Source organism: Myiozetetes cayanensis, unplaced genomic scaffold (genome assembly GCF_022539395.1).
Source record: "Myiozetetes cayanensis isolate MyiCay16 unplaced genomic scaffold, myiCay2020 scf1, whole genome shotgun sequence".
In the NCBI taxonomy this organism is placed as follows: Eukaryota; Metazoa; Chordata; class Aves; order Passeriformes; family Tyrannidae; genus Myiozetetes; species Myiozetetes cayanensis.
Genome location: NW_026086604.1, coordinates 130,259,326 through 130,286,816, shown reverse-complemented (window position 1 = coordinate 130,286,816; position 27,491 = coordinate 130,259,326). Strand labels below are relative to the sequence as shown.

The window sequence follows — 27,491 nt, the reverse complement described above, 5'->3', positions numbered from 1 at the left end:
AATTGTTCAGATAGATGTTGGTGGCTCTTCACTTAAAATTCACTTCCATAAAAAAAGATGAGGGGGGTAAAAAAGAGTCCTGGGGTCAACAGCTGGCTAAATGGTAAAAGAAATTATTCCCACTTCAATGTATACTGAGCTTCGCAGTCAAGATGCTCTAAATAAATTACCTAAATAAATAATGGAAAGATAACTTCCAGTGCCTCATATTAGCCCAAGTGAGTTATGTTTGAAGGCTGAAGGCTAAAAACTACATATTTGCTTTGTTAAAGTCTGAACTGTTCAAGGTAAGCAGCCAAATCCACATATCCTTGTTATAATCCACACAACCCTTTAAAGCAGTGAGTCACTTCAATACCATCATCCTGAATTCTGATCCCACAAACTCATTCTGTTTGTAGAGCATGGTCACATCCTTGTTTTATTTTCAGATTACTTTAAGACAGGATAATAAGTACCAAAAAAGTACAAAATACTGTCTTCTTATATGGAACCGACCTACAGAAATAAAACTAGGAAACAACTGAAAGAAAAAGTAAGTTTTTGTATGGAATTTGGACACTTCTGCTTCTCTATTGCCATGTTTTGAAAAGGTTTAACAAGAAAATCATCATTAATTGTGATAAGATATATCTTAAAAGCCCATATGATTCTTTGAATACTTGCTCTTCCTCTGCTAGCAGGTACATTCCTAAACAATGGCATAAAAAACATTAAAGCTCTGATAATAGAGTCTTCTAAGAAATATTAATGTTTCACTTTTGCTTGAGCAAAAATTTTCATAGAAGATTTGACTGATCTATTTTTAAGATTGGAAAGATCATAATGACATATTCACCAACTGCATATAATGTAAGCTGTAGAAATTCACACAATTAATCTCATATTTCTCTGCATAAATTATTTGGTCCCACATCTGACTTTCCAGTTATTCTGTAAGGTAGATAATGACTTCTGGACTCTTAGCTAAATGTTCATAAAAAAGCTTTTTGTCCTGGCTTCAGGTCTGGTTCTAGAGCCTATTAAGACTTTTTAGTTTGATATTCAAAGCAATTAATGTATCCATCAGGCCACAGGTATGCTGAAGTCCAAACTTCAGTCTACCAATAACTGGGGCCATTGCTTACCCCTTAAGCAGTGCAGATCAGTGTCCAGTCCAAACATTCTGAAGCCTGAGGAAAACCAAGTTGTGGAATAAGGTTCTAGTGATCAGAACTGGTCCAGGTTATTTAGGGAAGCGCTGCAAATCCTTAAAAAGCAAAAAATACTGTTCTTTTTATTTCTCTTCTTGATTTAGAATATCCTATACTCGTATGGCTCTTCTTTATATGAAGGAAGGGGAGGAGAGGTAAGGAGAGGGAGACTGCTGTGTTTTAACGCTTTGGAGGTAACAGGGTCTTGAAAGAGATTTTCTTCTTTTCATTCTGCCCTGCCCTCCACAGAGGTTTTAGTACTTTTTGACACTTGAAGCCTTTTTTTCCTCTTTTAAATTTAGCTCAAACCAACCAGGTTAGATGGCGTGTTTCCAACTATGCCCCTTTGGCTTTTCACCTGTGGGAATATTCACCTATTTCCAGTTGTGCTCATTACTGAATTTTAACTCTGTTTTGGATATATCTGTACAAGATGGCTACAGTACCAGAATGTGCTGCCTGCTTACTCCTGAGTGCCACAGGTCTGGTGTGCAATCTGAGCAGTGCTCCAAGCCCCAGAGACTTCCTTAGTGACACTCAGCCCTGTAACTGACTATCATTGTGCTGAAAAATAACAAGGCATTATTATTAGCATAAGGCAACACCACTTTTAAATTTCTTTAATTGCCTTAAAGTTGCATGATTTTTAAGAGTAGGTTTTAGTCCTACAAGTCATTAAGGTCCTTCTGAATTTGTTACTGGTGCTTAGATCTCCAAGAATTACTTGTTCAATGTAAAAGAGTGAAATAGTGTCAATGGTGATGTTTCACTCCAATGGAAAAAGTAAATTTGGTATAAATATAAGGCAAGTAGAATTAAGGAATATTACGAGCCTGTGGGGACAGCTAAGGGTCACACAGTTAATGCTGGAAATAAACACACAGTTCTATTTTTGTGAAAAGGAATGTTAGTCTTATCTGAACAATCTTGCCATAAAGCACTTAAAATAAAACAAACACAGAAGAAACCAGAACCTCACAACAAAACTACTCTCAGCTGCTTTCATAGGTATGCTCTACTGTAACATGTTTATAAATGGGTTCTCTGTCTTTCTGATCTTTCTCCGATAGTGTTTTGGACTCAGCTGTGTTTTAAATGCTGAAAAACAATTCCTTTTTCCTTGTAACAGTTGATTACATGGAAAATAAAATGTTTCTGCTTTTCTTCCTAGCTTTGAGTTGGCCAGAAAAAATACAAACGATGCTGTCCCCCCAAGATGTGGATGTGACACCCCGTTTAGCTTTGTAGGGGAAGGGAGCATTTCAGGCACTCAGCGGTTTTTTATGTATTCTTAACAAAACCAGTTAAAACTCTATTGTGGAGCTTGCAGGGGCAGAACAATTCAGGGCGGGAGTTATGCAGCCTCATCGGTTTTAACTAGTTTTGTGAAGAACTCACAAGAGGAGCTCTCTGAAGGTGCCATTATATGCCAGGTGCGGGGTAGGAGTGTTGATCATTTCTGTGGGAAGGCAGGCACGACACCTGCTCCTGCAGGGAGCTGCGCTCAGGGCTCGCAGCGCCGCAAGCCTTCCCTGCGCTGGGAGGTGCCCCCTTCAGCTTCTCAAAGCTCTGCGTAGCCGGGCGGGCACCCACGGAGAAACCTGAGGGGGAATGCGTTTTCTAATGCTTTCACAACTGTGTTACCGGGTTGACACCTTTCCTGTGGTTAGAAGGGTTTTTTTCGTTGCAGTGGTGGTTTGGTTTTTATTTCATAACAGCCATGCCGGGCATAACAATCTGGTGAAAGTCTACTGATTTTTATAACGCACTCCAGTTTCCCAAAGGGGATTTTCAAGTATCAGGCTCTGATACTTGTTTAAACTCAAGAGTTTAAGCTCTTGAAAACGCTGGAAGCCGAGAGAAACCAGCAGCCCTCGCTCCGGCGCCTGAGGGCGAAGCCGCTGCCCCGGGGCTGCCGGGCGGGCGCCTGGCGCGGGCCGCCAGGGGGCGCCTGAGGGCGCGTCCCCCGCGGAGGGTGAGCGGGGCCGAGCGGGGCCGAGCCTGCCGCGCCGCCCCCGCCCGCACACGGCGGCAGCCGGACCGCGCCGAGCCGCTCCGATCCGCTCCGCACCGCATTGCCCAGCTCCGCTCCGCATTGCCCGGCTCCGCTCCGCACCGCCCGGCTCCGCTCCGCTCTGCCAGCGGCAGCCGGCGGGGATGCTGCGCCTCAGCCGCGGGCGGCCCCGCCGCCGGCAGCGCCCGCTGCTCGTCCTGTCAGCGCTGCTGTGGGCGCCGGCGCTGGTGGCCTTCAACCTGGACGAGGAGAAGCGGACGGTGTACAGCGGACCGCCGGGCAGCTACTTCGGGTACTCGGTGGACTTCTACATCCCCGACCCCAGCACGTGAGTGCCGCCGCCGGGGGTGGCGGGGTCCGGGCCGCCCGCCCTGCCCGGCCGGGGCCGGGGGGCTCTCGGGCTCGGGGGGCGCTTTGGGAAGGAGCCTGTGGGAAGGAGCCTTTGGGAAGGCGGTGGGCGAACGGCCGCGTCCCGGCCACGGGGAGACAGCGCCCACCGCCCGCCGGTCCTCATCGCCCCGGTGACCTGCCGGTGTGCTTGGCAGGGTCAGTGTCCTGGTGGGAGCCCCCAAAGCCAACACCACGCAGCCCGACATCGTGGAAGGAGGAGCGGTGTACTACTGCGCCTGGCCCGCCGCCCGCTGCCGGCAGATCCCCTTCGACAACACCAGTAAGTGACCGGCTGGTCCCAGCGCAGCGCTCGCTGTGCCCGGGTCCCCCCTGGGCTCCGCCGCGATCCCTTCACTTGGGTCACTTTGATCCGAGGTTCTGCACTTGGCCGGAGAAATCGCGCTCCTGAAGGTCCGAATGCATGTGCGCTTGCAGGGAAGGGCTTAATGGTCCCCAGGGAAATAACAGGAGTATGACCTCCGGGATCGGCACATAGTTCATCTTAATAACTGCCCTTTCTTTTTCTTTTTTTCTTTTTCTTTAATGAAAGGTATTGGTGGCAGATTCCTCCTTTTAAAAATAGTTTTGAGTGTTCAGAAGGCAAAGCCCCAAAAGCCATGTCTCACACTTCTCTGAGTCTTGGAAATAACAGTATTTCTAGTCTTTGCTGTTATTTTCAGCAAGGGGCTTTCCAGCTCTTCAGATCAGATGAAGGACCTCATGTGGCATGCTTATTTAATTCTTTTCAGAAAGCAGGAATTTTATTTCAGAACATTGGAAGCTAGATGCAAACCGATTTAGGCACAATGTGGATAGATGATATCCACTTCCAAAATCCCAAGACAGATGTTTCTTATTTAATTGGAAGGAACACACGTTTTAAACAATTCAGGCTGTTTATGTTTTCTGTTGTCTCTTTATAGGTCTTGAAAATAATTTAAACCTAGTGTTTGCAGAGACTTTAAAACTGATTCCTTTATTTAGGCAGACTTTGACAGTTTGACCATTAAGCGAAAGTTAGTATTCTTTAGCCTATATTTAGTCGTAATATTTGTGGTTTATTGAAATAGAAACACAATACAATTCTGGTTTTTTTCTGAGAGCACAAGTTAAATAAGAAGAGCTTACTTAAATGTAGCACGTAAGCAGTGCAGTTCTTTACCCCTCCTAGCTCCAGCCACCCACATCCCATTACTATGTTAGTGTCTAGGAACTCTGATCAGGATGACTGTCCAATCACACTGGGAATTCTTCAAAACAGAGTAAGTGGTAGTTCCTGTATGTGTATATGGTTACTTGGGCACATGAAACTACATCCAGCTTATGGAAATGTGCACAGACAGCATGCATGCATTATTTTTATTGTAATATGCCCTGAGTGTACATATTTTAAATAAAACCAGGAAAAATATTCATATATTTCCATCTCTGATTAGATAGTTCATGTAACAAAAGTGGAATGTTTTATCTATAAAATGAATTTCAGGTTTGAATAGAAGACTCAAAGACCAAATGAAAACTATGTCACGTTTTCAAAGGGGTGTTTTGAAAAATGAATGAAAACCTAGTGATGAAACATACGAGGACATCAAATTTTCCTGTGGGAAACTCAGGACAGCTCTATACTCTTGACAGAGATGTCCTTCTGCAGATACTATGCTTTGAATGAAGGTACAAACAGACTGATGAGGAAGTACATAGTAAGGCTTTGGACTGTATCACACAACTATTCAGCTTGGAGTCTCCAAAGTGTGGTTCATTCAGTCTTCTGGAGATGGCTGTTTGTGTCCTTTAGATAGAATCCTGATTTGTAGGCAGCTGAAGTTAGGCCAGAAGGAGCCCACTGCACATTTAGAGGAGGGACAAGCAGTACAGGCAGGTTTGTCACTGGCGTACAGTGCCAATGCATAGCAGTGTTGTCATTGGCTGTCTAATTCCGGTTCTAAGGACAGTCCCACAATTCAGCAATGTCCAGCTGCCTTTATAGACAGGGACCCCAGGAAGGTTTGAATAGCTTGTACCAGCCCCTATTCTTCATTGCCAGCAACAGAAAGGCCATCTCCAGTTGGCCTTAGATGACTGGCTTTGCTGATGTATGGATGTGTTTTCACATCATTTTTTTTCTCTCCAAAATCCACTGTTTACAGGAACAAGTTTTCCTTCTTTCCCACTTTTCCCCCAAGCTGATATACAGTCCACATGAGCTCTATCCTAGATGAAACTGTCTCAGATAGTCTGTGACACACAGTTCTTTTTGAAGCCTTTAACCATTGCATGCCTAGTGGGACTTAGTCCTTAGTAAACGTGGGGAGTGTTTTCAGTTCACGGCTCTTTCTTGTACAGGCATCTTCTACTCACTACCCTTTTGCCTTTTCCCTACAACATCATTCATAAATGTTGCTATTCCCAGTTGATATTTATATTCCATTTTGATATTTATTCTAATAAACAGAAAAGAGTCAGTCTGGGTTGTCAAAGATCAAACAGGAAGTTGGTGATGATAACTGACTTGAGATTTTTTTCTTCTTCCTCCTGTTCCTGAACCACAAGATAATTCTTTCTTCCAAAACAGAAACACCCAGAAGTTGTTAAAAGCCTGGAAATTCAGCTGTAGCAGCTTTAATTTTAAAGATTAATGCTTCATGCCTCGTAGGAGATCTTTAAAAGTCTTGTAAAGCTTTGGAAATGTTTTCTGAAACAAAACAGAAAAACGACAGAGGCTGATTCAAGGCTGGAAGACTTCACTTTGATGCATTTTTATACAAAACTTCCATTTTTAAGTACTTTTTTCTTGACTCTAAATAATATCAGCTCTTTCAGTTAGATTCACTAAGCACAATACACGAAACAAAACTGCTGAATAATTGGAAGCATTCTAAATTAAGTTCAATCATAAAAACTGAGTGGAACCAGAAAGAAAGGGAGAGTATAATGTAACACTTAAAAGGCAGTGTGAACCAACACTGAGATAAAGAATTTAACTCAGTATTTTTCAGCCAAGAGTTCAATGGAGGAATTCTAAAGAATTTGTAAAAGTAAAGCAGATATATACCATATCCAATGTTAGAAGTGTGACATTACTTCAGGTCACAGGAACTGTGAAATTTCCACTATAAAATAAAAATTCAAGAGATTCAGTCCAAGAGATTGACAACCACTGGCTTAAATTACATATGAGCATGAGGGCTCATGACTTCCATTTCTGCAGACTGGATGCACAAATGAAGCTCAATATGTTACATTCAATGCAAGTTGTGTTCGTACTTTTACTGCCACAAATAAGTGTGCAAGCGGGCATCTAATTGGTATGACTCCTGTGTAGCTGTACAGATTATTTCACTATTTCCACAAGATCAGTAGACCTAATTTCAAGAAAGGTTCGTTTTTTGGCAAATGCTTTGATGTTATTCATATTAACACAGTATCTCTGTCCTACTAAATGAAAATAGTGAGGACACTGACTAGTAACATCTGATGGTTTATGTCAAGATTCTGGACATTTTCAAATATCATGGTGTTAGAGATGTTGAATTACTTTGTACTAATTTATAGTTATCCTGTATTTTACAAATATTGAGGTGTTTATATAATAAAAGGGTAGATGTGCCTTCTTATGGAGCTGTAAAGCATAACAAACTAAGAAGGAGCAAAATCTCTCTTCACCAACATTTAAGACTTGTTAAGAGGTAACAATGAACAAGAACAAACTCATGAGTGGGGAGGAGAAAGAAGAAAAAATAGTGTGTTGGGTTTCTAAAGTATATGTTGCCTTAGACAGAGGGGGCAATTTTTCAAGAAGTGATATCAGGGAACCAAGTAAGCAACAGACACCTTAGTGAAAAATTTATTTGTACTTAGGTTAATTTTATGATGTTAAGCACTAAGATAGGATGGTCTTTGGTCCTGTAAAGGCTGTTTTGTTGAAGAGTTTTATTTCTGTTGTTATTGTTGCTATTATTATTATTAAAATAACTGAAGTGTTAGTTTTAAGAATGTTATTCTATATCCTATATGCCATGGAGTCCTGAAGGGAGAACACGAGTGCTAAGCCTAACTGAACCTGAATCCTGACATTGATGTGAGACAAATGCCATGTCCCAGTGTCAATCAGGGATATGACACTGCAAGGGTTGCACCCAGAGTCATTGGCAAGGTACTGCTAACCTCCCTGTCACCACAAAGGCTGTGGCACTTAGTCCTAAACTTTTTTATTTTGGCTCATATAAGTTTTAAATTACAAAGGAAAATCCTTATGGTTTGTGAAGCCCTCTTGCTCTTTCTTTTCTCCTCAGAAACTAAGATCACCTGAGGAAGTAGACGTTGCATTAAATAACGTATACCCAGCAGGAGCACTCAGTGTTCACCCAATTCCCAATGAAAGATAAGAAAAAAACTTAAAAAAATTTGTCATTACTTCTGAGTGCAATGTTCTACCTGTCAAACATAGACTGGGCTTCTTAGTAATAGCAATGATATTCAAAACCAAGAGTACTCCTGAAATCATCTCTGTGGCCCTGTGGATATGTCAGGATGCCGTGATGAGTGCTGTGGGCAGCTGCACAACTTGTCTTCATATGGAAATCAGTGTGGGTCAAACTACTCTGCTGAGAAGATGGTTTAATTGATGTTAACAGAGGTGCAGGAGTATCTGCAGCCATTCCAAAAAATCATACCACCTAACTGAAATTGTTCTACAGGTAGTTGTCCCAGATTGTCACTAATTTCTCAGTGACAATGAACATATCTCTGTTCTTCATAGTAGCTAATCCAGAAATTTCCAAGGCAATGAGATAATTTAATTGCATAAATAATTAGTCCTATTGCTGAAGTATAGTTCCTGAAATGCAACAGAGGGGCAGAGGAGGGAAGGAGGATGAAATTTTGACATGCTGTAGGATTTGAGCCGACCCATCCACAAGCAAGTCATGTAACCAGACATTCCCATATGGGTTGGCCAGTGATATGGCCTCCAGCCAAGAAGGGGCTTTAGCAGGAACTCTGTGTTTCCTGCTGTTGATACAGCCCTAACTCTGCAGTCCCATGTTTGCAGTTCTTTAAAGCTCCTAAGTCTGTTCACCGGGGTCAAGACTCTGGGAAGAAGCTGCCCCTGAGAGCAAACGGGTGCTTTAACCTGCTCCATTGCAGCAGGGAGCTGAGGTAAAGTATAATGGAAGGGCTTTTAGTATCCACTTACTTCAGGAGATATGGATTGAAGGGCAGAGACTCTTCTCCCTTGTTTTCCTGTTTTGTAAAGCTGTCTGGTTGTATTGCAGTGTACAGCTGCGATACTCTTTGAAACTCAATGAGAGGACAGGGAAACAAGCATTGGCATCATATTAAAGACTTGTGGTCTGTCTTTTCTCTCTTACCTACACAAAGCTAACTTCTTTTCAGTTTCACCTGTGTGAAGTGAGGTTTACAATGACTTTTTCTGCTTTAGCATTGAGGTAGAATTACCAAGACACTGTTTGAGCTGTGTGCTCTTCCAGTCAGCCACCAGGAGAGGTAGCAGGAGAGCAATATGAAGGAAACTTTCTCCCCACTTGATTAACTGGGGAACTTCTAAGCCATTCAAAACGTCTTGCAGCCAGAAGCAAACTTAAATACCCCCCAAAATGCACTATTGCATTTGAAATCTGGTAAAAGGCTACTAGTTCAGATTTCAGAAACTCATTATAATGGTCACTTTTAGTTATAATATGTAACAGAGTGCATCAAGTTCTTATGTTTTAAACTAGCTCCTGAAGGCAGAATTTTAGATCCTACTTCCTCTGAGTTTCCAGAACTCACTGGGGTGTTATCTTTGCTAACTTTACCAGTTTTAGTAAAATAGGTTGTATTTTACTAAACTGACTGGAGAAAAATCTGAACAGCCTCTGAAGAGGAGCAGGGGAGGGGGATGTAAATCAGTTCTGCCCAAGGGTGCAGTTGATAAAAAACATGAGCTAATCTGGCCAGCAGTTGAGCTGATTGTAACAGAACCCAGGTACTGTATAAGGAAAAGATGTATTGTGGGACTCAAGAGGTTTAGTTACATGAAAAAATCATTAGCTGAGGAGATGGTAAGATTCTGGGGAAAACTTAGAATCCCGTTATAAAAAAAGAATTTGCATCTCAAGAGAAATTGCTGAGGGAGAACTTTGTTGTGCTTTTAAACGTTGACACTTCTCAGTCCACTATGCCAGTAAGACCTTATCTGTAGCCTCATGGTTCACTTGTAGCGTTCTGATTTATAATAGACTCTCATGAGTTTCTTTTTTAAGTCTCAGTCTTATCTAAAGAAGGGGGAAAAATACTCTTAGCTATGTTAGTTCAAGCCCTGAGGTCTTAATTTGGTTTTGATCAGATTTTACTTAGGGGAAAAAAAATCTTTTTGGGTTTGATGATTCTTTCTTTTATTCATGGAATGCAAGTCCAAATAAAGCTCTCTAGATATGATCTATCAAATTAAAATTGCTCATATGAATAGCAGCTAAGTCACAGTAAAAACCAGGCATTAAATAGATGTTTGTAGAACCAAATAAATCTAAAAATAGAAGCAACTCTTGTCATCATTCAAGCATTTTACATACCCTTACTGTCTCTAAACACTATGGAGTCCTTTTTTCCCCTCAGCTTTAATTAAAAACAATTGCTTGGCTTGGTTCCCTAGACCATACATAGTGTTGAGCTTTGCATTTGAATTCTGTCCCTCTGGTGAGGGTCTAATATCAATGCCCCTGCAAAAGTTACTGAGTTACCTTTGCTTTGTAATGGGTGGTGTCATTGGACTCTTTTATTGTAATTATATGAAAATGATATCAGTGGTGATAGGGTTGACATGATTCCCTCTTTTCCCTCACTTCTAGAAGATGGGAGCATGTATGCCAGATCAAACCCTTCCCTCTCCCTCTTCCTTTCTATAAACCAGAACCCTTATGATGCTGCAGGTCTGATTTTGAAGTTAAATGGGGTTATTCAGAGTCTTGTGTAGTCGACGTTTGAAACCACCCAAGGGTGGAGATGCCACAGCCTCCAAGCCAAGTCTTGTACTGGTGTCTCAAAACTGCACATAGCATTCCAGAAGTTGGCTCCATTTCAGAGGGATATTCCTTTTCCTTTACCTGTATAAATTTATATAAATATTTGTTGGGTTTATTTGTTTGTATTAACATTTTATATAAATTTGGATAGATTGAGGTGATTATTTACCTCTACTCTGTATATATATAATTATGTAGAAATATATGAAATATATATAATATATTTTAAGGTATCTATATTTTTATATGTATGAATGTGCATAGGTATGAATACATATATCATACATACATATATCAAAATAGGTATTTGGAACAGATTTGCCATCCTGGATGTAGGTACAGATTTGAGGGAAGAGTGTAACTGAACCTGCTTCAGCTGCCTGATTAATGACCATTTGTGTATGACCCAGTACACACAGGGAAATACACATAGAGCAAGTAAAGAAAATACTTTTCAAAGTTCCTGAATGGTGAGAACTTGAAAGAGTTGCAGGTTTATTGTATAGACAGATTTGTTGCTTTGATTAGAAACATTGTTTTCCTGTGTTAAGTTTGATTAAAATATTTTCACAGAATCATTTAGGTTGGAAAAGACCTCTGAAATCCTCAAGTTCAATCTTTGACCCATCACCATCTTGATTTGCTTTTGTTCATTTGAATATTTTCAAATTATAAAAGATTATGCATTTTTTACTTATTGTATTCAAGATCTGGATGAATCACAATAAGCTACTACCAGTGTTCGCAAATTCTTCTGTTTCTTATGCAGATCTTGATTAGTACAAAAAAGAAATACTTGTAAGAGTAATGTTTGATTCATGCTTATTAAACTGTTTATAATGTGCTGACTCAGTGACTGAGAGGAGACCAATCCCCAGAGAAAGCACCAAATTCAGTCTAATGTGTGCAAATGATGGATTTGCATTAACACTTGCTCCAGGTTCAGGATTTAATTCCTGCAAATGAATCTCTCTAGAAGTAAAAAGCAAACTCATGTTTGCTTTAGTAACAGTAAAGTCAAAATTTTCTACTTTTCCAGCTACTGCTTTGGCAATGTAAAGGGCCTCTTCTCCCTTTGGTAGCCTCTAGATACCTCAAGACTAAAAGACTGGGTGAAGGAACATTGGTTTTAAGAATCATGTTTCACTATCTCCAGAGATGCTTCTGAAGCTGGACTGTGGGGAAGTACCATGTACAGGAGTCATGGCTCCTGCAGTAGAAAATAAGGTCCTTTGGGTTGCTGAAATGCAGTTTTAGGATGTTCTTGCACCTAAATTTCTATTTATAAGTCTCTCTGCTCTTTGCGTACTCCTGCTTGTCTGGGCCTTAGTCTGCAATACAGTCTTAGGCAGTACAATTGTGAGTGACTCCAGAGCTGCCTTTCAAGCCAAATTTGCGAATCATCCAGACTGTTGACCATCTGGAACAGATCCTGGGCTGGCTCTGAAGCAGTCCAGCTGGTACTCAGGCACTGGACCGCTTTGTGGACAGGCTCAGGCGTTGTGTGCCCAGCCCAGCTGCTGCCTTGTATTCCAGCTATCCTTGCATTAGTGTCACGTATCATGATACAAGATAGCCTGGACTCCTTCCTAAATGGGGCCAGGCATTCTCTTCCAGAAGAGAAGACAACATTGGAACACAACCTGAATTCAAGCCAAGTTTTTGCTGTTCACAGAGTTATAGCTTAGCCTGTGGGTAAGGTGCAGTATAGACATAGCCTGTGGGCCTCAGATCCCCATAAATAGCACAAGGAGAGATATTTGTCTGTCACATAAAGGTGTTGTCAGGATACAGACATACTACTTTTTTAAATGCCTAGGTAACGCTGTTTTGAGGAATGTACCAAAGACAGATTTTTTTATTTTTGTAGTTGGAGTGGGATTTATATGAGTAAATGGATGGTTTTTATCTGAGTCTAGTCTAAGCTGGTCATCCACAATTATCTACAGCTGGTTTAAAAAAAAAATAGTTACTTTTAGGCCATGATTCTTCTGACCTTCTCAGGTATTTGCTTTAAGAGAAGAACTAACCTACATCATGTCCTGAGATGTAAGTGGATGGCTAGCTTTGAAGTGGATAATGATAGTATGACACAGTAATGACAGCCCATGTGTATTCAGACAAGTTAGTTGTGTATGTGGCTTCATCTTGACAAAATTATAGGGAAAGCAGTAAATGTTTTACAGAAACCTGAAATACGGACTGATTTTTACATACGAAAGACTGAATTGTATTTTAAAGCACAACCATAGAAACTGGGAATGTGAATCCATAGCTCCAGCAAGGATGCCGAACAAAGGTGATTGGAAAACTTCTATTAGAAGATATTATCTAGGGAAAAAAATATTTATTAATTTATTTGTCTATGATATTTTGCTAATAATTTTATAATGAAAATCCCATGCCACATGACAAAAAAATCCTACTATACCATATGTCACTAAAAGTGTGAGTGTATGTGTGTGTGTGCGTGTGTGTGTTTAGTTCTTGCAGATTTATTGGTAAATTCAGCTGTGGTTTTATAAGTCCTGCCAACGGTTGTCCTAGTTTTAAAATTTAACTCCTTTTCAAATGTTGGTATACTTTGCCAGTAGACAAGTATGTTGTTTTGATTAAAAATGTAAGATCCTTTTAAATTAAAGTACTGGTTATGAGTATCCTCAGAGCCAGGGGAGCATTGGCTGCCATAAGCTGGCCATGGCTGATTTTCAAGCTTCAAAACCTTTGTTTCTATCAAGACCTCATCTGTGGACATTGATCATGTTCAGATCTGCTGGAGCGTTAAAAAAAGAAAAGATAAAACCTTTTTTAATTTGAAAGGGTCTAACTTCACAGGAAAAAATAATCAAAAGAAGTATTGCCAACAACTAGGTAGAAGTTGGCAGCTTGTACAATGCAATGTGTCAGATACACTGTCTCTCCACACAAGTTTTAGGCCTAACCTAAATAAAATGTGTTTTTAAAATTAATATTTTTAGAGTAATTTTAAATTCTGCTTCCTGAATTTTTAAGATCTAAGTATTCCTGAAATTTATCTCTCTTTTCTCTCTAAGCTTGGACTTCCATGGTAGCTCCTGTAATTGGCACAGCACAGAAACAAATACTTGTATGAAGGAAGATGTTTCCTCAGAGACTTTCAAACTTTCAAAGATTCATTCTTGCTCAACTTTCCTTCATGTTTATTAGGAAAAAATACATAGATAGAGTATCCTTTTTCTCCAAATATGATGCATTTTTCTTCCTAATTCAATTTATTTACATTTATGAGGTTACCATGAACTGAAGTCACTGGAAATCTAACTTCCTAGAAAAGCATTCAGGTATATTCTGTATTCCTGTTGGGGAAATCCCAAGGAGTGTTGGCTTTTAAAAGTGTTGGCTACATTTTTTCTGTTATTTAAAATATGTGTAAATCCACAAAATATAATATGACGCTACTTTTTTTTTTTTTTTTAACATTCCAAGGTAGACAGTATATGGTTTTATTTTTACTTAGAGTGAATAAAAAGGATTGATTCTTCTGAAATCCCTCCTGATAAGAACCAGAAACAAACATAAGGGAATGCAGATACAAGGGGAAAGGAGTGATGCCCTGCTTATGTATAAAGTTCATTAGGAATGACTGGTAAGGGAAGAGCATAGCTCATGAACATATGGGAAATCAGTTTACTTCAGAGAACTGAGGGTGAAAGGAAGGGATGTCTGCTTTTTATTAAAACCTGAAATGCATTATAATTGTCCTGAATCTTTGCCCAGATGGCTTCTCTTATGCTGACATCTGCAAGAGTGTATATAAAGCAACATTAAGAAGCTGTCTCTTGTGACAGTGTGTACACATGTAATTCTGTTAAAAACTAAGTCCTTTGCTATCTATAGTGTTGGACTTTGAATAAGCATGCTGAGAAATGTAATTTGTTTGACAAAAAATAATTATGGAACATGATTTTTACATGGAAAGTTTCTACTACATCTGAGAAAACTTTTTAGGGCTTTTCACCTATTTTTGTAGATTCTTTTTCATTCTTCATCATAAATTCCAGGTAAAGTGGGGTGTTTTTGCTTTTTGGTTTGTTTTGGGTTTTTTTTATTTTTGTCGGGGAGAACACAGCGTTTCTTGTTGCAGTCCTGTGTATTTTTTTCTAAAATTTAATTGTAATTATTTTGAATGTTCACGTGTGAATTTAAGCTGTTTTCCACTGACCAGTGAAAAGCTTAAAGGATACTAGGATGCATTTCCTATTAAACAGGTTGGATGATGACAGTGGATGCAATGTAATATATCCATTAGTCCATTCACTTGTGCCTGTAACTCATAGGGTAATACTTTTTTAAAAATAAGCTGTGAACATACTGCTTCTTCCTTTGTCAGACAACAGGAAAATTAAAGTCAATGGCACCAGGGAACCTATAGAGTTTAAGACAAATCAGTGGTTTGGAGCAACAGTCAAAGCTCATAAAGAAAAAGTGGTGGTAAGTCTCATGCATTTGGTATTCATTTAGAGACAACATTTATTTTCCTCAAATGTTTATCTTTAATAGCTCTCTATGTGTATATTGTGGAAATAACTTTGATTATGCATGAATTATAAAACAGATTATGTATATAATCAGAAAATTAAAGCAACTTATAGAATCAGGTTGAACTGATCAAGTGAAGATTATTCTACTGCCATATGAAAATAGCAGAATGCCGTATTGTTATGGAAGTGAATGATGATATTTTTTAAATAGATAGTGGACATACTTTAGAGAAACAAAGTAGCTGATAACTCTATGCTATAAAATGTTTTGTATTACAAAGGTATATTTGGAATGTTAAGTACAGAATGTAATGAAATTATATGTATTGGAATGTAATGAAATGTAATGAAAGCCAAGTACCTCTGTTGAAGTTCAGTTAGTAAGAGAAAGCACTGACCTCTTTTGTCACATTTACATTGTTTTCAGCAGCTATGTCATAGTCATGGTAAAACAGCTGCAAAAAAAGTCATTATAAAAAAGCTCCAAATCAAGATGGCTGTCAAAATGTAATGTTTGTTTTCCAGTTTCACTGAACATTTTGCCTGTATTGACAGAGGCCTTTAGCAGTGAGCATTTTTATTGCTTAGCAAAGTGGTGGTGATGCTTCTTATACACAGAGATTTTATATTTCCAATTTATCCACTCACTGAAAATGGCAATGAAGTAATTGTGATAAGAATAGTTGGTTTGTTCATTAGGTTTTATTAGCTTTTACAATTACAAAATAACAATTTGGGTTTGGATTTCCTTAAAACTTCCAATTATTACTTAAAATAATAGTCATAAGGGAGGAAGTATCAATTGGAAATGCTTTGCCTTATATCATATGCCTTGTGGTTAACCTATGGAAGGATTTTGACATGAAACAGGTAATGAATAAAACATCACCCTATTCTTAGGATTACAGAGCTAAGTAAATATAAAAATTCTAAAAATATTCTGAAAATAGCTGAAGATATTTCAGTTTAGGTACCTTATTAAACAACAATTCATAAATCAAAATAAAGTACTTCTTTACCACCATTTGCTAAGTCTCAATCAAGTGAGCAGAAAACCTCATCACCACCTGCTGTTCTGTGCCTGTACTGACAAAACTTTGTTTCACTTCTGATACCTCTCGTCAGACTGAAAGGGAGATATAGTCAACACTTTTCAGGCAAAAATTTGGACAGCAAAACTGGAAAACTTTGTCTGTTAATCTTGTAGGCTGAAAGGAGAGAAAAACAAAATTACATCAAACTGTCAGGAACTTTTTTAGGCTACAAATATCAGAGTAAACTGCATTAGGTAAACATTTATGGTTATATTGAGGGGGCTTTTTCAATCCATTTTGCTTGGTATCAAATGTACCTAAAATTACCCACACTTACTCCTCTTTGCTGCACTCCAGTTTTGCTTTCTGTTTTAATATGCAAGGTTTTCTAGGCAGGGGCATGTTAAGAGTACCTGTTCCTTAAGTGATTGCTCCAGAAGCTCTGACTTTTATGGCAAGCTCTGAGTAGCACAGTGACTCATCCAGCTGGAACTGATTGCAGATCGAAGGCTTATACAGTAATGTGAATATTAGCAATACTTTGCCAGAGGCAGACAGGTTTCTCATTGGAAAAGTAGGACAAGGCAGGACATGAATGAAGAATTTATTTTTATCTTGCAGAGGCAAGGTTGTAGGGAGAGGTAGTGTTTTCACCCTCCCAGGAAGTGAAAAGTTTTAGGGCATGGGACCCCCTGAAGCATGACTTGCAGACTTGACAGTTTATTGTTTTCATTTTTCTAATTATCTGGATTACCTCCAAAAAAGATGCCTCTCTCTACACAACTTGTATATCATTTATCCTTACACTGTCATGTTTGTAACACCAGTACTGTAACACAGAAGATTAAATGCTAGTTCTCTAGCCAAAACTTACATTGCAAAAAACTGTTCACTCAGGCTTTTGGATGCATTATAGCTATATCGTATCTACAAAGATTTGAAGCAGGGATTTATAAGAAGGAAGACAATCTGATGATTGTGATAGATAATACAACACAACACCCCAACAAATTTCCTTCTGTTAAGTAGAGTGGAGTAATTCTGCTGCAGTAATTTCTATCTTAAGACATACCAGGACAGAACTGGGATTGCCTTAAGCCACATATATGTGATTTGCATCTTAAGCTACGGGATCAAGTCCTGTGCAATGAGCAGTAATAGAGGAAAGATATTACTTGTCAAGGAGCCCCTGGTGGTCTAGTGGTAAGGGCGCGGCGCTATCACCGCGAGACCCGGGTTCGATTCCCGGTCAGGGCCACTCCCGGGCAGGTGGGGCTCGTTAACCCTTAAAGGCAACCCATCTACGTCCTAAGGACCTCGCTGCCACCGTCCAAGCTCGCTTGGCCCCGGCAGATGAACCTTAGGATTAAAGGGTGGGCTCAGTTCCGCGCACACTGTGTCTCACCTAAAAAATCCAATGCGCAGGCTGGAAGGTGTAGAGACCTTCCCCGGATCTTCGCTCGCGAAGACTGGGCACTATATTACTTGTCAAGCAGGCTTAGAGGATATTTGTAACATGCACTTAAATGTGACTCGTAGTCCCTAACAGATTTTACCTGCCAAAGTCTATAAGTAAAAGATCAGTGTACTTTTCAGTTAATAATGAAATCATATGAAGCAGTGGTCCTGCATTTTCTTCTGTCAGTATCTTGCTGTATGAATGACTCAGTACCAGATAGAATCTTTGTACACAGTTTATTAAAAACTACATTTCCCAGATGCCTGTGTGTGTGAAAGGTATGTGTGACATCTTTTCTATTTTGATAGGCTTGTGCTCCTTTGTATCATTGGAGAACCCTTAAAGATAGCCCTGAGAAGGACCCTGTTGGCACCTGCTATGTAGCAATTCAGAACTTCAGTGCTTATGCAGAATATTCACCTTGTCGTAACAGTAAGTATTAATATGAACAATGCTTTGTTGAAGGAATTGATATTGCACTCAATGTGTTCATCCTTTCAGTCTTCACACAGTTTTAGTTGAATGAAGGTTGCTGTACGATGTTATTGCATTGAATGAGAGTGTAAATAAAAATCAACATTAAACTGTATTCCTGTAATTGAATGCTTTATTGTATAATTAATTGAAAGAGGAGATCTCAAGTAAATTGTGTGCAGTTATAGTGATGAGCTATAATTGGTTCAATTTGAATGGCTTTAAAATGTAGCTAGATAAGACAGATCTAGATAAGAACCAGACGGCATTTTAAACCAGTTATTTATACTTATACTGAGTATAAATCTCTCGTCACAAGATCATCATTTGAAGACCAGACCCTGCATAGAAACACACAAGCCTGTATCACCATTCATGCCAATACCATCCACATTACCTCATTTGTGAAGAACTTTCAGCATGGAAGAAAGACATGCACATTAGCACTACTGCTACACACTCTTCTCTGAGCTCTTCTGAGGTTGCAGTAGCCATCTCTGGGCCTTGCTTCCTGGGGAGTGGGGAAAAACTGCATGTATGTTTAGAACAACATTCAGTTACCTAGAAATCTGGAGAAAATACCACACATTAGATAGATCGTATCAGTCATTCATCTCATTCAGCATCCTATGTCTGAGTGTTTATGATGACTATTAATACCCTCATTACCTCAGTGCTCCATATTATTAAAAGCAATATGAAGGATCCAGTGACTTTGGATTGAGCTGAATCTATGACAATTTCTACAGTACAAATCAGAGAATTTTCTTTCAGTTACTTTTCTAAGGGTAGCGTGTGCAAGATACCAAACATGATGGGCTTACCTATCCCTTCAGAACAAAGCTATGGTGGTGTTCAGTCTCACTGATGAGTAGTTGCTTCAAGTTGAGTGCACCAGCTGATAACCAAGGAGTCTGAATATAGTTCCTTGTCATGATACCCCTTGTAAGAGACCCTGATATTGCAGATAACATTCTTGCTGTGTGCATATGGGCTAATTTCAGATCACACCTTTTAACTGTTCCTCTGCATCAAACTGTGCTCCTGCCTTAAACTTTCTCATGGATTATTTTGCCAAGAATGTAAAAGGCATTTTACAGAAAAAGTAGGCATCATTAAAAAGTCTCTTTCCTGTGGAGGTCTAAAGATAGCATCAGATCTTGTAACTGGATTTTGTGACATCTGACAGATGTGTGATCATGTGGCCCAATAATGCTTTCTGTGGTCTATCAGAAATCTGCACACCAATAGCAACATGAGATATCACGTTATTCTCTGGTTTTCCTCTTCCCACACTGAGGTATAGGACTAAACAGAGTTGTGCTATGTCTTCCTTTAAAGTCTAATCCTTGTCCCTGGGTGGACAGGTGGAGAAGAAAGCTGAATCTATAAGAAATAGTAATCATAAGATCTGCATCATATACTTCTAATGTCTCACTGGGGCTTTGATGAAGGCTTATGTCATTTGAAGACAGAGTTCAAGTGACCAATCCTGCTCTCAGCTTCCCAATCCTGCAGTCTTTCAGCACTCTGGTACAGACAGAATTACCCTAAAATGCTTACCATTGTACAATAACAGAAGGATTTGGAGACTAGAAATAAGAGTAGAAACAAATAGGAAGATTCACTTAGCCTGTAAAAATGTGCATCCAAAATTATATTATTTACAGTTAATTCCTCATTGAGGAAATGTGTATCAGTTAAAAGACTGACCCTGGCAAGGGACATGTGTCCCTTTCCCTTGCCATAGTACAGATAAGCTGGATGTTGTCTGTACATTGACCCATCCTGACCTGTCCACTATGTCAACATGTTCTGAGAATGCCTTAGTAAATACTTTTGTATTTATAGCAGATCAGACTGTGATGAACATTCTACAATTTCTTGGGTTTTTACTTTTTTTATCTCCAGCCAAATTCAAACTTATTCCCTGATAGTTGTTGCAAGGGTCCTTCCTTGGCAGTGAGAGGAGAAAGTCCCAAGTAGCAGGTCCTATTTTTCAAAATCTTCACAAGGGGCTGCATGTTCAGGGTACTGTAGAAGGTCTTGATTTGCTCTGCCTCTTCTCAAAAAGAATACATCTTTTCCCATACTTCGGCAGATTTGCATTTACAGCCTTATAGCTCCAGAGGTATGTATGCTATCTTCAACATGCACTGGGAAAAGAATAAAATGCTTCTACCTTCATAATTGCAGGCAATGCAGATCCTGAAGGACAAGGCTTTTGTCAAGCAGGTTTCAGCTTAGATTTTTACAAGGTGAGATTCTGCTTTTGAAGTATTTTGACCAAATGTAATTGTGATATATCCCCAGTGTTCAAGTGCTGTCTCAGTGATTGTGAGTTTATCCCTAAGCTGTTGCATATGGAAAGTTTCTTGAAGTTGTTGCAAGGTCTTTCCTCCTTTTCAAGCTCCAAACTTTCTGGTGTCATCAATAAAAGAAATACTCAATCAGCACCTGTTTATCTCTTTGCAGCAATCCAATCTAACTCTTCTCAGTCTATCTTAATAGATAATTAGGCAAACAATTGTATGTGCTTCCATCTCAGTCTGTCCCACTTACAATACTTTACAGGGACTTGACTTTCAAAAAGTAATGGGCAGGCACCAGTAGTTTTAAAAAGTTTAAATAGCTTGTATAATTATGCTTTTGGAGGCAGAGTAGTCATTGAGTAAGACCATTCATGTGTGGGCTGAAAATGTTTAAGGGAAAGAACTAGTTTTTCTTAATGATGAGAGGGTCCAGAAACAATATTGTGGGACAAAGGATAAACTTTGAAGCTGTGGTTATTATCTGTGCCATTTTTACAGCACCAGTGCCTCACATAACTTTGACCATTGCCATTATTTTCAGAGTTCTGCAGCTGCATTGTTATTTACATTATTAATAGCTATGGGGTTAAGACCTCCTTGTAGGATAGACAAAAGTATACTTCTCTATAAAACATTACTGTTACTTCATTGAATGTGAAGACCCTCTTTTATGATAACTTTGTTTTGTTATAAATAAGCAGCAATTTTTGGAATGCTATGTTAGCAGCAAAAAATTTACGACTTCCATTCAAGTGAACATGCACAGGGTGATCTTAACTTTTTTTAACTCTGTTATCCACGTGCATCCATGTACATCCTTTCCTTAAGCATGGCTATTCTCCTTTATAGTGATTCTGATATTATTTTGGTCATTTAAATAGTTTTTTTTCCATGCATGCCTACTTTTGTAATATTCTTTTGTTTTGTAATTTTATTCAATTCTGATTTTTGTAGAATGGAGACCTGATAGTAGGCGGGCCTGGTAGTTTTTATTGGCAAGGTATGTTCATCTGGCTGGGTAACTTGATCTAAGAAGTGAAGCAGAAAGTATTGTTGTTGTAGATTTCCATTGTTTTGTCAGTTTAAGATAAGTGGTCCCTAATCTTATTTCCAACAAATGTAAATCAGAAGAACTGCTTTACAAGCAACTGAGCATAAGTCAGGGAAAATTCAGGATGTGGGTTATATAGCAAGTGAAACAAATACAAATAACTATTTTTATGTTGACATTTAAGCATACTTGTCATTTAATTAATAAGTTGGATTTTTCCCTAGAAATACTGCAGATTTTAAAACAGCTAGTATTTATACAACAAATGTACTTTTTTTAAAGCTTTTGTTACTATTTGTTTCTAAGCACAACCCTTTATAGTTATCTGCATACATTTGAAGTTCACTTGTGGCATCACTGTAGTTTTCAAGATGTAGTTTCTCATGTAGATAAAACCTGAAGTTGTTTTGGTAAAGGGTTAAAAGGTTATTTTTGTTTTAACCTGTTTTGACATGTATGATATAGCTGATTCCCAGCCTCTACCTCCCAACTTGCCCATTTTCAGCCTCTTTGATGTGCATTTTTGCATTGTCTTTAAAGAAGGAAGACCTAGTTGATTGTTATGGTAGGGAATTCATAGCTCTGAATTCTCCATTGAGAAACTGCTTCCATTGGTCTACTATATTTGTAAGTGCAGTGACTTTAGTTTGAATCAGCACACTGAAATGGGTCTGGAGATGTTTTTGTGATGGTTCAATAGAAATTCAGTGCCTTGCTGTATGGATTTATGTGTACTCTTGAGACTTCCAGGATAGTAATGGAGAAAGATTGAGAGAAGGTATCTACTCTTTGCATCCATGTTTTATTATCCCTTCAACTCTGTTCTAATCTTCTGAAAGTGCTGTTTTGTAGCATTTGGCTCTCTTTTATGTTCCTTGTATTTATGAAGCTGTTTGAATCCAGGTCAGGTAATCACTGCGAGTATTGCAGACATCATTGCAAATTATTCCTTCAAGGATATTCTGAGGAAACTGGCACGAGAGAAACAAACAGGAGTGGCACCAGCCTCGTATGATGACAATTACATGGGTAAGCTAAGCTAAGATAGCAATATGTTCTAAAAGCATGAGTCATATAAATACGAAAACAAGCCCTAAATTACTACTGTCACAATTGTGAGAGGGTTTGAAAATGTTTTGCCTTAAGTGCAATAGCAAACCAGAAGTTTGCTGGTTACTTCAGGAAGATTATTAACATTCTTAAAATTATGCACAGCAACAGGGTTTGAGGGTTGAGATCTTAAATGACTCGTTAGGGTTCTTATATTTGATCTTAAATAATTAAACAAAAATACAAATTTTTTTCATTCCAAGATGGTGGATTGAACTTCAACTAATTAAAGACTATTTTAATTTTTAATAGATAAATGAAAATACAGTACTGCACAAATATCCAATTTATTCTTAGTGGTATTTAAAAGATACAATTCAAGTAAGCAATAATAAAAGTGAGTTTGAAGATACTATGTAATAAATAGGAAAAAGGCTCTTTATCTACCTTATATTAGTACTGATCTCTAAGAATTTTCGTGATATTCACATCTTTTCATGTAAGGCAGGTTTTTCTTCACATAGTTATAGACAAGGGTCAGTGGAATTGGAAGGCAAAGATACATCCTTTCTCCCCTGCCCATGGATTTGAAATTACACTCCCTGACACAGTCCAAAAGTCTTTACTCTGACAATAACAACTACCTCACAGATTTACTAAAGCTCCAAGAGATGCTTAACTGCATCTTTGGAAATCTGTCTTCCTTATAGAGCTCAATCAGGGCACTCACACATTATAGTAGAGTAATGAAGACCTACATTGTGTAAACAGGTGGTAAGATAAAACACCATAGTACCTGCTGGTTTTTTCAGATAAATTATTAATGATTTAGAAGCTCATTTTTGGAGAAGAGGGATCAATTTATTATACATTCAGACCTACCATTAATTTAGTCATAATTATGCAATAAAAAAGTTTCGTTTTTTCCACACAGTTTTAGTATACTAATGATAGAAAATTTGCATTCAGATGATCAGTTGAACATGCAAATCTGATTGGTCTTGCGCTTTTTTGAAAGAAATTGTATATCAAGTTTTTGTGGGGTTTTTTGTAATTTATCTTTAAACAGGATACTCAGTGGCTGCTGGGGAATTTACTGGTGATTCTGAACAAGGTAAGAAGCTATGTAGTTGAATGAAAACCATATGGCCATGGACCTGTTAAATTCCTGGGTTTGGGTCCCTGTGCAGGAACACACCTATTGTACATTTGAAATACTGGTGAGACTTATGCTATCTGTAAGGCAAATATTTCCTTAAACAGTATAGCAAAACAAAATAGAATGTAAGTAACACAAAAATCTGAATCTGTTTTTATAGTATCCTGCATAAGCAGGATACCATAAAAACAGAAGGTCTGAAGTTAGTGCTTTGACAACTTTGTAGAGGGAACCATTCAGTCTCACTTAATCTAGGCAGTTTGATGTGCTGAACTCATAGCATGAAGCGTTGTGGCAGGATAACTAAAACCAAGCTGAACATGGTCTAGTTTTTAGGTTGCAAAGTAAGTTTTGCTTGTGTTTTAGAAATTGAACAGTATTTTCCTGTGTCTCTGCAAGTTGGATCCAGTTTAGAAGAAAAGCTCCTGTCACAGCTGTCTGTTTAGTAAAGTGCGTTAAAAACAATCATCTCTAAATAGAAATTTGCTCATGATTTAGCTATTTTCAGATGTTCTGATATTGTAAAGGATTTAAGAACATGTAGTCAGCTGAAAATACCTGTGATCCCCGGTGTTTTGTACCTGAAGAGCTGTGTTTCTTGTGTAAGGCTTTCTTGAGCAGGTGAGCAGCTATGCGGTCCAGACTCACAAAGCCAATAGAGACATAGTACGTTTCCACAAAATGAACCCAGCTCTCCAGAACTGCTGCTTCTTAATCCCTCTGAAGTTAGAGTTGCATATCCTGCATTAAAAAGGGTTTAAAAAATAAGTAAAAAAACCCACAGTATTAAGCCAAACACTGTGATATCCGAAAAGATATATCATTGGTAATGGAAGGCTGCCTCTTTTTTTTCTTGTTTTTTAATGCATACTCAAAGTTTTATGATGGATGATTCTTGAATCAGTAAGTCATGTAAATGACTGGCACAAAAAATTGCATAGTTGGCTGTGAACAGGACACTGAGCCAGTGTCCTGTTCAGTCCTTCCTTATTACTTCCATTTCCCCTTGACCAAGCACATTAGTCACAGAGAAATACATAAACTCAGAGAGGAACAGAGGAGTGGTAGGTCAGTACAGGCAGATGGCTAAGGTGCTCTGATGTCTGAAGTTCCTGCAGCTGTCTTCTGACATGGATATGAAAGTTTAGACAATAAGACTGCAGATTGTGACTTCACTTTTTCCTTCTGTTTTTTTTTTACCCATTTTTTCTACTAGTTGTTTAAAATTTCACCATTGAGCAGACTTACTCCTAGAAGGCAGCTAAATACAGTGTTTCATGTTCTTGTTCAATGGATGTCTCCAATACTCCTCAAAAAACTTCCTCAGAATGCTTTTAGATAGCCTGTGCAGAACTTGTCAGACACTTCCGTGGAGTCAAGCAAAATAGTGGATGAGACAGATTGTTGTGTAGCCAAAAAGAAAAGAAGTATTTGTAAAGACAGCTGCATTTAGCTTCTGTACTCTAGTATGGGATGCTAGGACTAATTCTGGTTCCAGCAATGCACAGCTGTCAGGTAGCAAGCTGAATTGTACCAGAAGTTTTATTATGCTGTGCTATGCTAAATAATGCTAGGCAGACAGAGACCTATGGATGAGTGTGTTCAAAAGTCAAGATGAAACTGTTTATGCAAGTAGATGCACTGAATAAATGTTAAAGTCTTATGAATTAATGTCTTGAAGTGATTTACAGATCTGATACAGATCACAAATCAGAATCTTTAGGGGTTTTAGATAGATAGATAGATAGATAGATAGATAGATAGATAGATAGATAGATAGATAGATAGATAGAAAGGAAGGTTTAAGTGGCATGGGATGCATGTGGCATGCACCACTCAGATAGCATAACCAGTTCACTGTTGATCATTTATCCTTTCAGAGCTGGTTGCTGGAGTCCCGAGGGGAGCACAGAACTTTGGCTATGTATGTACTGGACCCTCATTTTATCCTTTTTATAGTGAGAAGGCAATTAGACTATTTGAAAGGTTGAAAGCTACATTATATTTCCTGTCTCTTTAATAAAACACTTTTAAATCAGAGAAAACTGTCACTGACTTTCACCCTCAGTCTTACCTGGCTGGGTTGAAATGCCTTACTGGTTTAGGCTTTGAATGGTAAGCACTTAGTACCTTCCTAAGTCTGTTTTTAGTAGGCAATTACAAGAATGCTTGGAGTGTGACTAGTATCTCTATACTCACCATGTTATCAGACCTAAGCTTACCCTTAGGATTAGCACATTTCACATGCAAGGCTGTGTCTGCAGTGGAAAGGAGTCCAAGTTCAGATTATTCATACCCAGTGTTTACTTTCAGTGCTGTAAGTATATACACTGAGTACCAGATGCAAAGAATCATGATAGGAAGTTAGAAGTGAAGGGGGAAAACAATATACATTTGTAGATACAGCTTTTACCTCACAGGAAAAAAAGTTTCACAACTAACCTGATAGGGAAAAGTGATCCCAGCCACAGACATATTTTCTAGTTTTATGGACCCAAAATTCCTTGTATCTCTGGAACGTGTTCTTAAAATTTTTCAGAAGAAAGATGTATGTGTATATATGTATATATGTATTTATGTATGTATGTATATATTTCTTTATGTTTTAAGTTCATGTTTTCATGCCTAGGTACTGATTAGCTGATAGTCTATGATTTGCTGCTGTTAAGTGTCTAGCAAGGAAGGAAAGTAGTCTTTTTCTTATTTTATTCGTGGGGAACCTGAGCCATAAAATCTCAGTAATTTGTTCAAGATCATACAGGAAAACTGTAGTGAGACAGAAAATATTTGTTTCTTCTTGGCCACTTGGACCATCCTGCAGTGTGTCAAATTGGTTTGCATTGACATCATGCCGTAGCATCTCGCATGTATGCTTGAAACTTTCCTTATTTTTCTGTTACCAGGTCTCAATTATTAATTCTTCAGACTTGACCTTTATCCAGAACTTCACTGGTGAACAGGTAATGTCAAGCAACTATGTGATGAAATATTTTATCTCTAGAGGATATAGCTTCATTAACATAGTTTCAAAAATATATAAAATAATTTTTGGTATTAATTACCATAAAAACAAAGAGGATTATCAGTAAAAACATTTTAAAATTGATATCTGATATGAAAGCCTATCTGTTGTTTTTTATTTCCAGATGGCGTCTTATTTTGGGTACACAGTTGCAGTATCTGATGTTAACAATGATGGGTAGGTTACCAAATATATTCAGCTCCACTGAACACTCATAGAAGCAATGCCTGATATTTATTAATAAATGCAGGGTTTCAGGTGCTTCATTCATCAAAATGCTTTTCTTGGCTTCTCTGCTTTTCTAATTTTAGTTGTTCACATAGGCTTATCTTTGTGTAATCACAGGGACATGAGTACTTGGAAGCCTAGTTCGGGTGAGTTTGTCTTTTGGAATATTTATTCATAGTAGTGTGTCAGAGTGGGAATGTCCAAAGTCTTAGGAAACAGATCCAGATAGGAAAACAGTGGATAAACAGCACTAGCTACCATTGGGAAGAGATAGGTGAAAGTGAAAATTTCATTCTTCCATTCTCAAAAGCAGATGAGTCTTCTCACATGTGCACTATCCATAGCTTCATTTCTCAATTTTAAAAGCTTTCCAGTATCATCAGCTCCTCTTTCCTCATTCCAGCACCTGTTGGTTGGCCATCCATTTTTATCATCCCGAGGACCAACAAGTGTCTATGTCCCATAGTTGTTATGGCAGGCATTCTGAGTGTCTGAGGGAGAACACTGCTCAGCTCCCAGGGTCATGCCTCAGACACTTGGGGATTTCAGGCCCTGTTGAACAA

The 27,491-nt window shown here is 38.6% G+C and overlaps 1 protein-coding gene across 1 annotated transcript in view; it reads left to right on the top strand.

Moving 5' to 3' along the window:
- Nucleotides 1-3,343: 3,343 nt before the first annotated feature.
- Nucleotides 3,344-27,491, top strand: part of ITGA8 (integrin subunit alpha 8) — a 102,633-nt gene continuing 78,485 nt past the window's right edge. Inside the window, exons 1-11 of the mRNA XM_050321176.1 lie at nucleotides 3,344-3,535; nucleotides 3,753-3,877; nucleotides 14,989-15,089; nucleotides 17,941-18,064; nucleotides 20,303-20,364; nucleotides 21,373-21,418; nucleotides 22,373-22,498; nucleotides 23,589-23,633; nucleotides 25,559-25,602; nucleotides 26,582-26,638; nucleotides 26,825-26,877. Coding sequence (XP_050177133.1) covers nucleotides 3,351-3,535; nucleotides 3,753-3,877; nucleotides 14,989-15,089; nucleotides 17,941-18,064; nucleotides 20,303-20,364; nucleotides 21,373-21,418; nucleotides 22,373-22,498; nucleotides 23,589-23,633; nucleotides 25,559-25,602; nucleotides 26,582-26,638; nucleotides 26,825-26,877 — 968 coding nt within the window. The 5' untranslated portion in view covers nucleotides 3,344-3,350. The remainder of the gene's footprint in view (nucleotides 3,536-3,752; nucleotides 3,878-14,988; nucleotides 15,090-17,940; nucleotides 18,065-20,302; nucleotides 20,365-21,372; nucleotides 21,419-22,372; nucleotides 22,499-23,588; nucleotides 23,634-25,558; nucleotides 25,603-26,581; nucleotides 26,639-26,824; nucleotides 26,878-27,491) is intronic.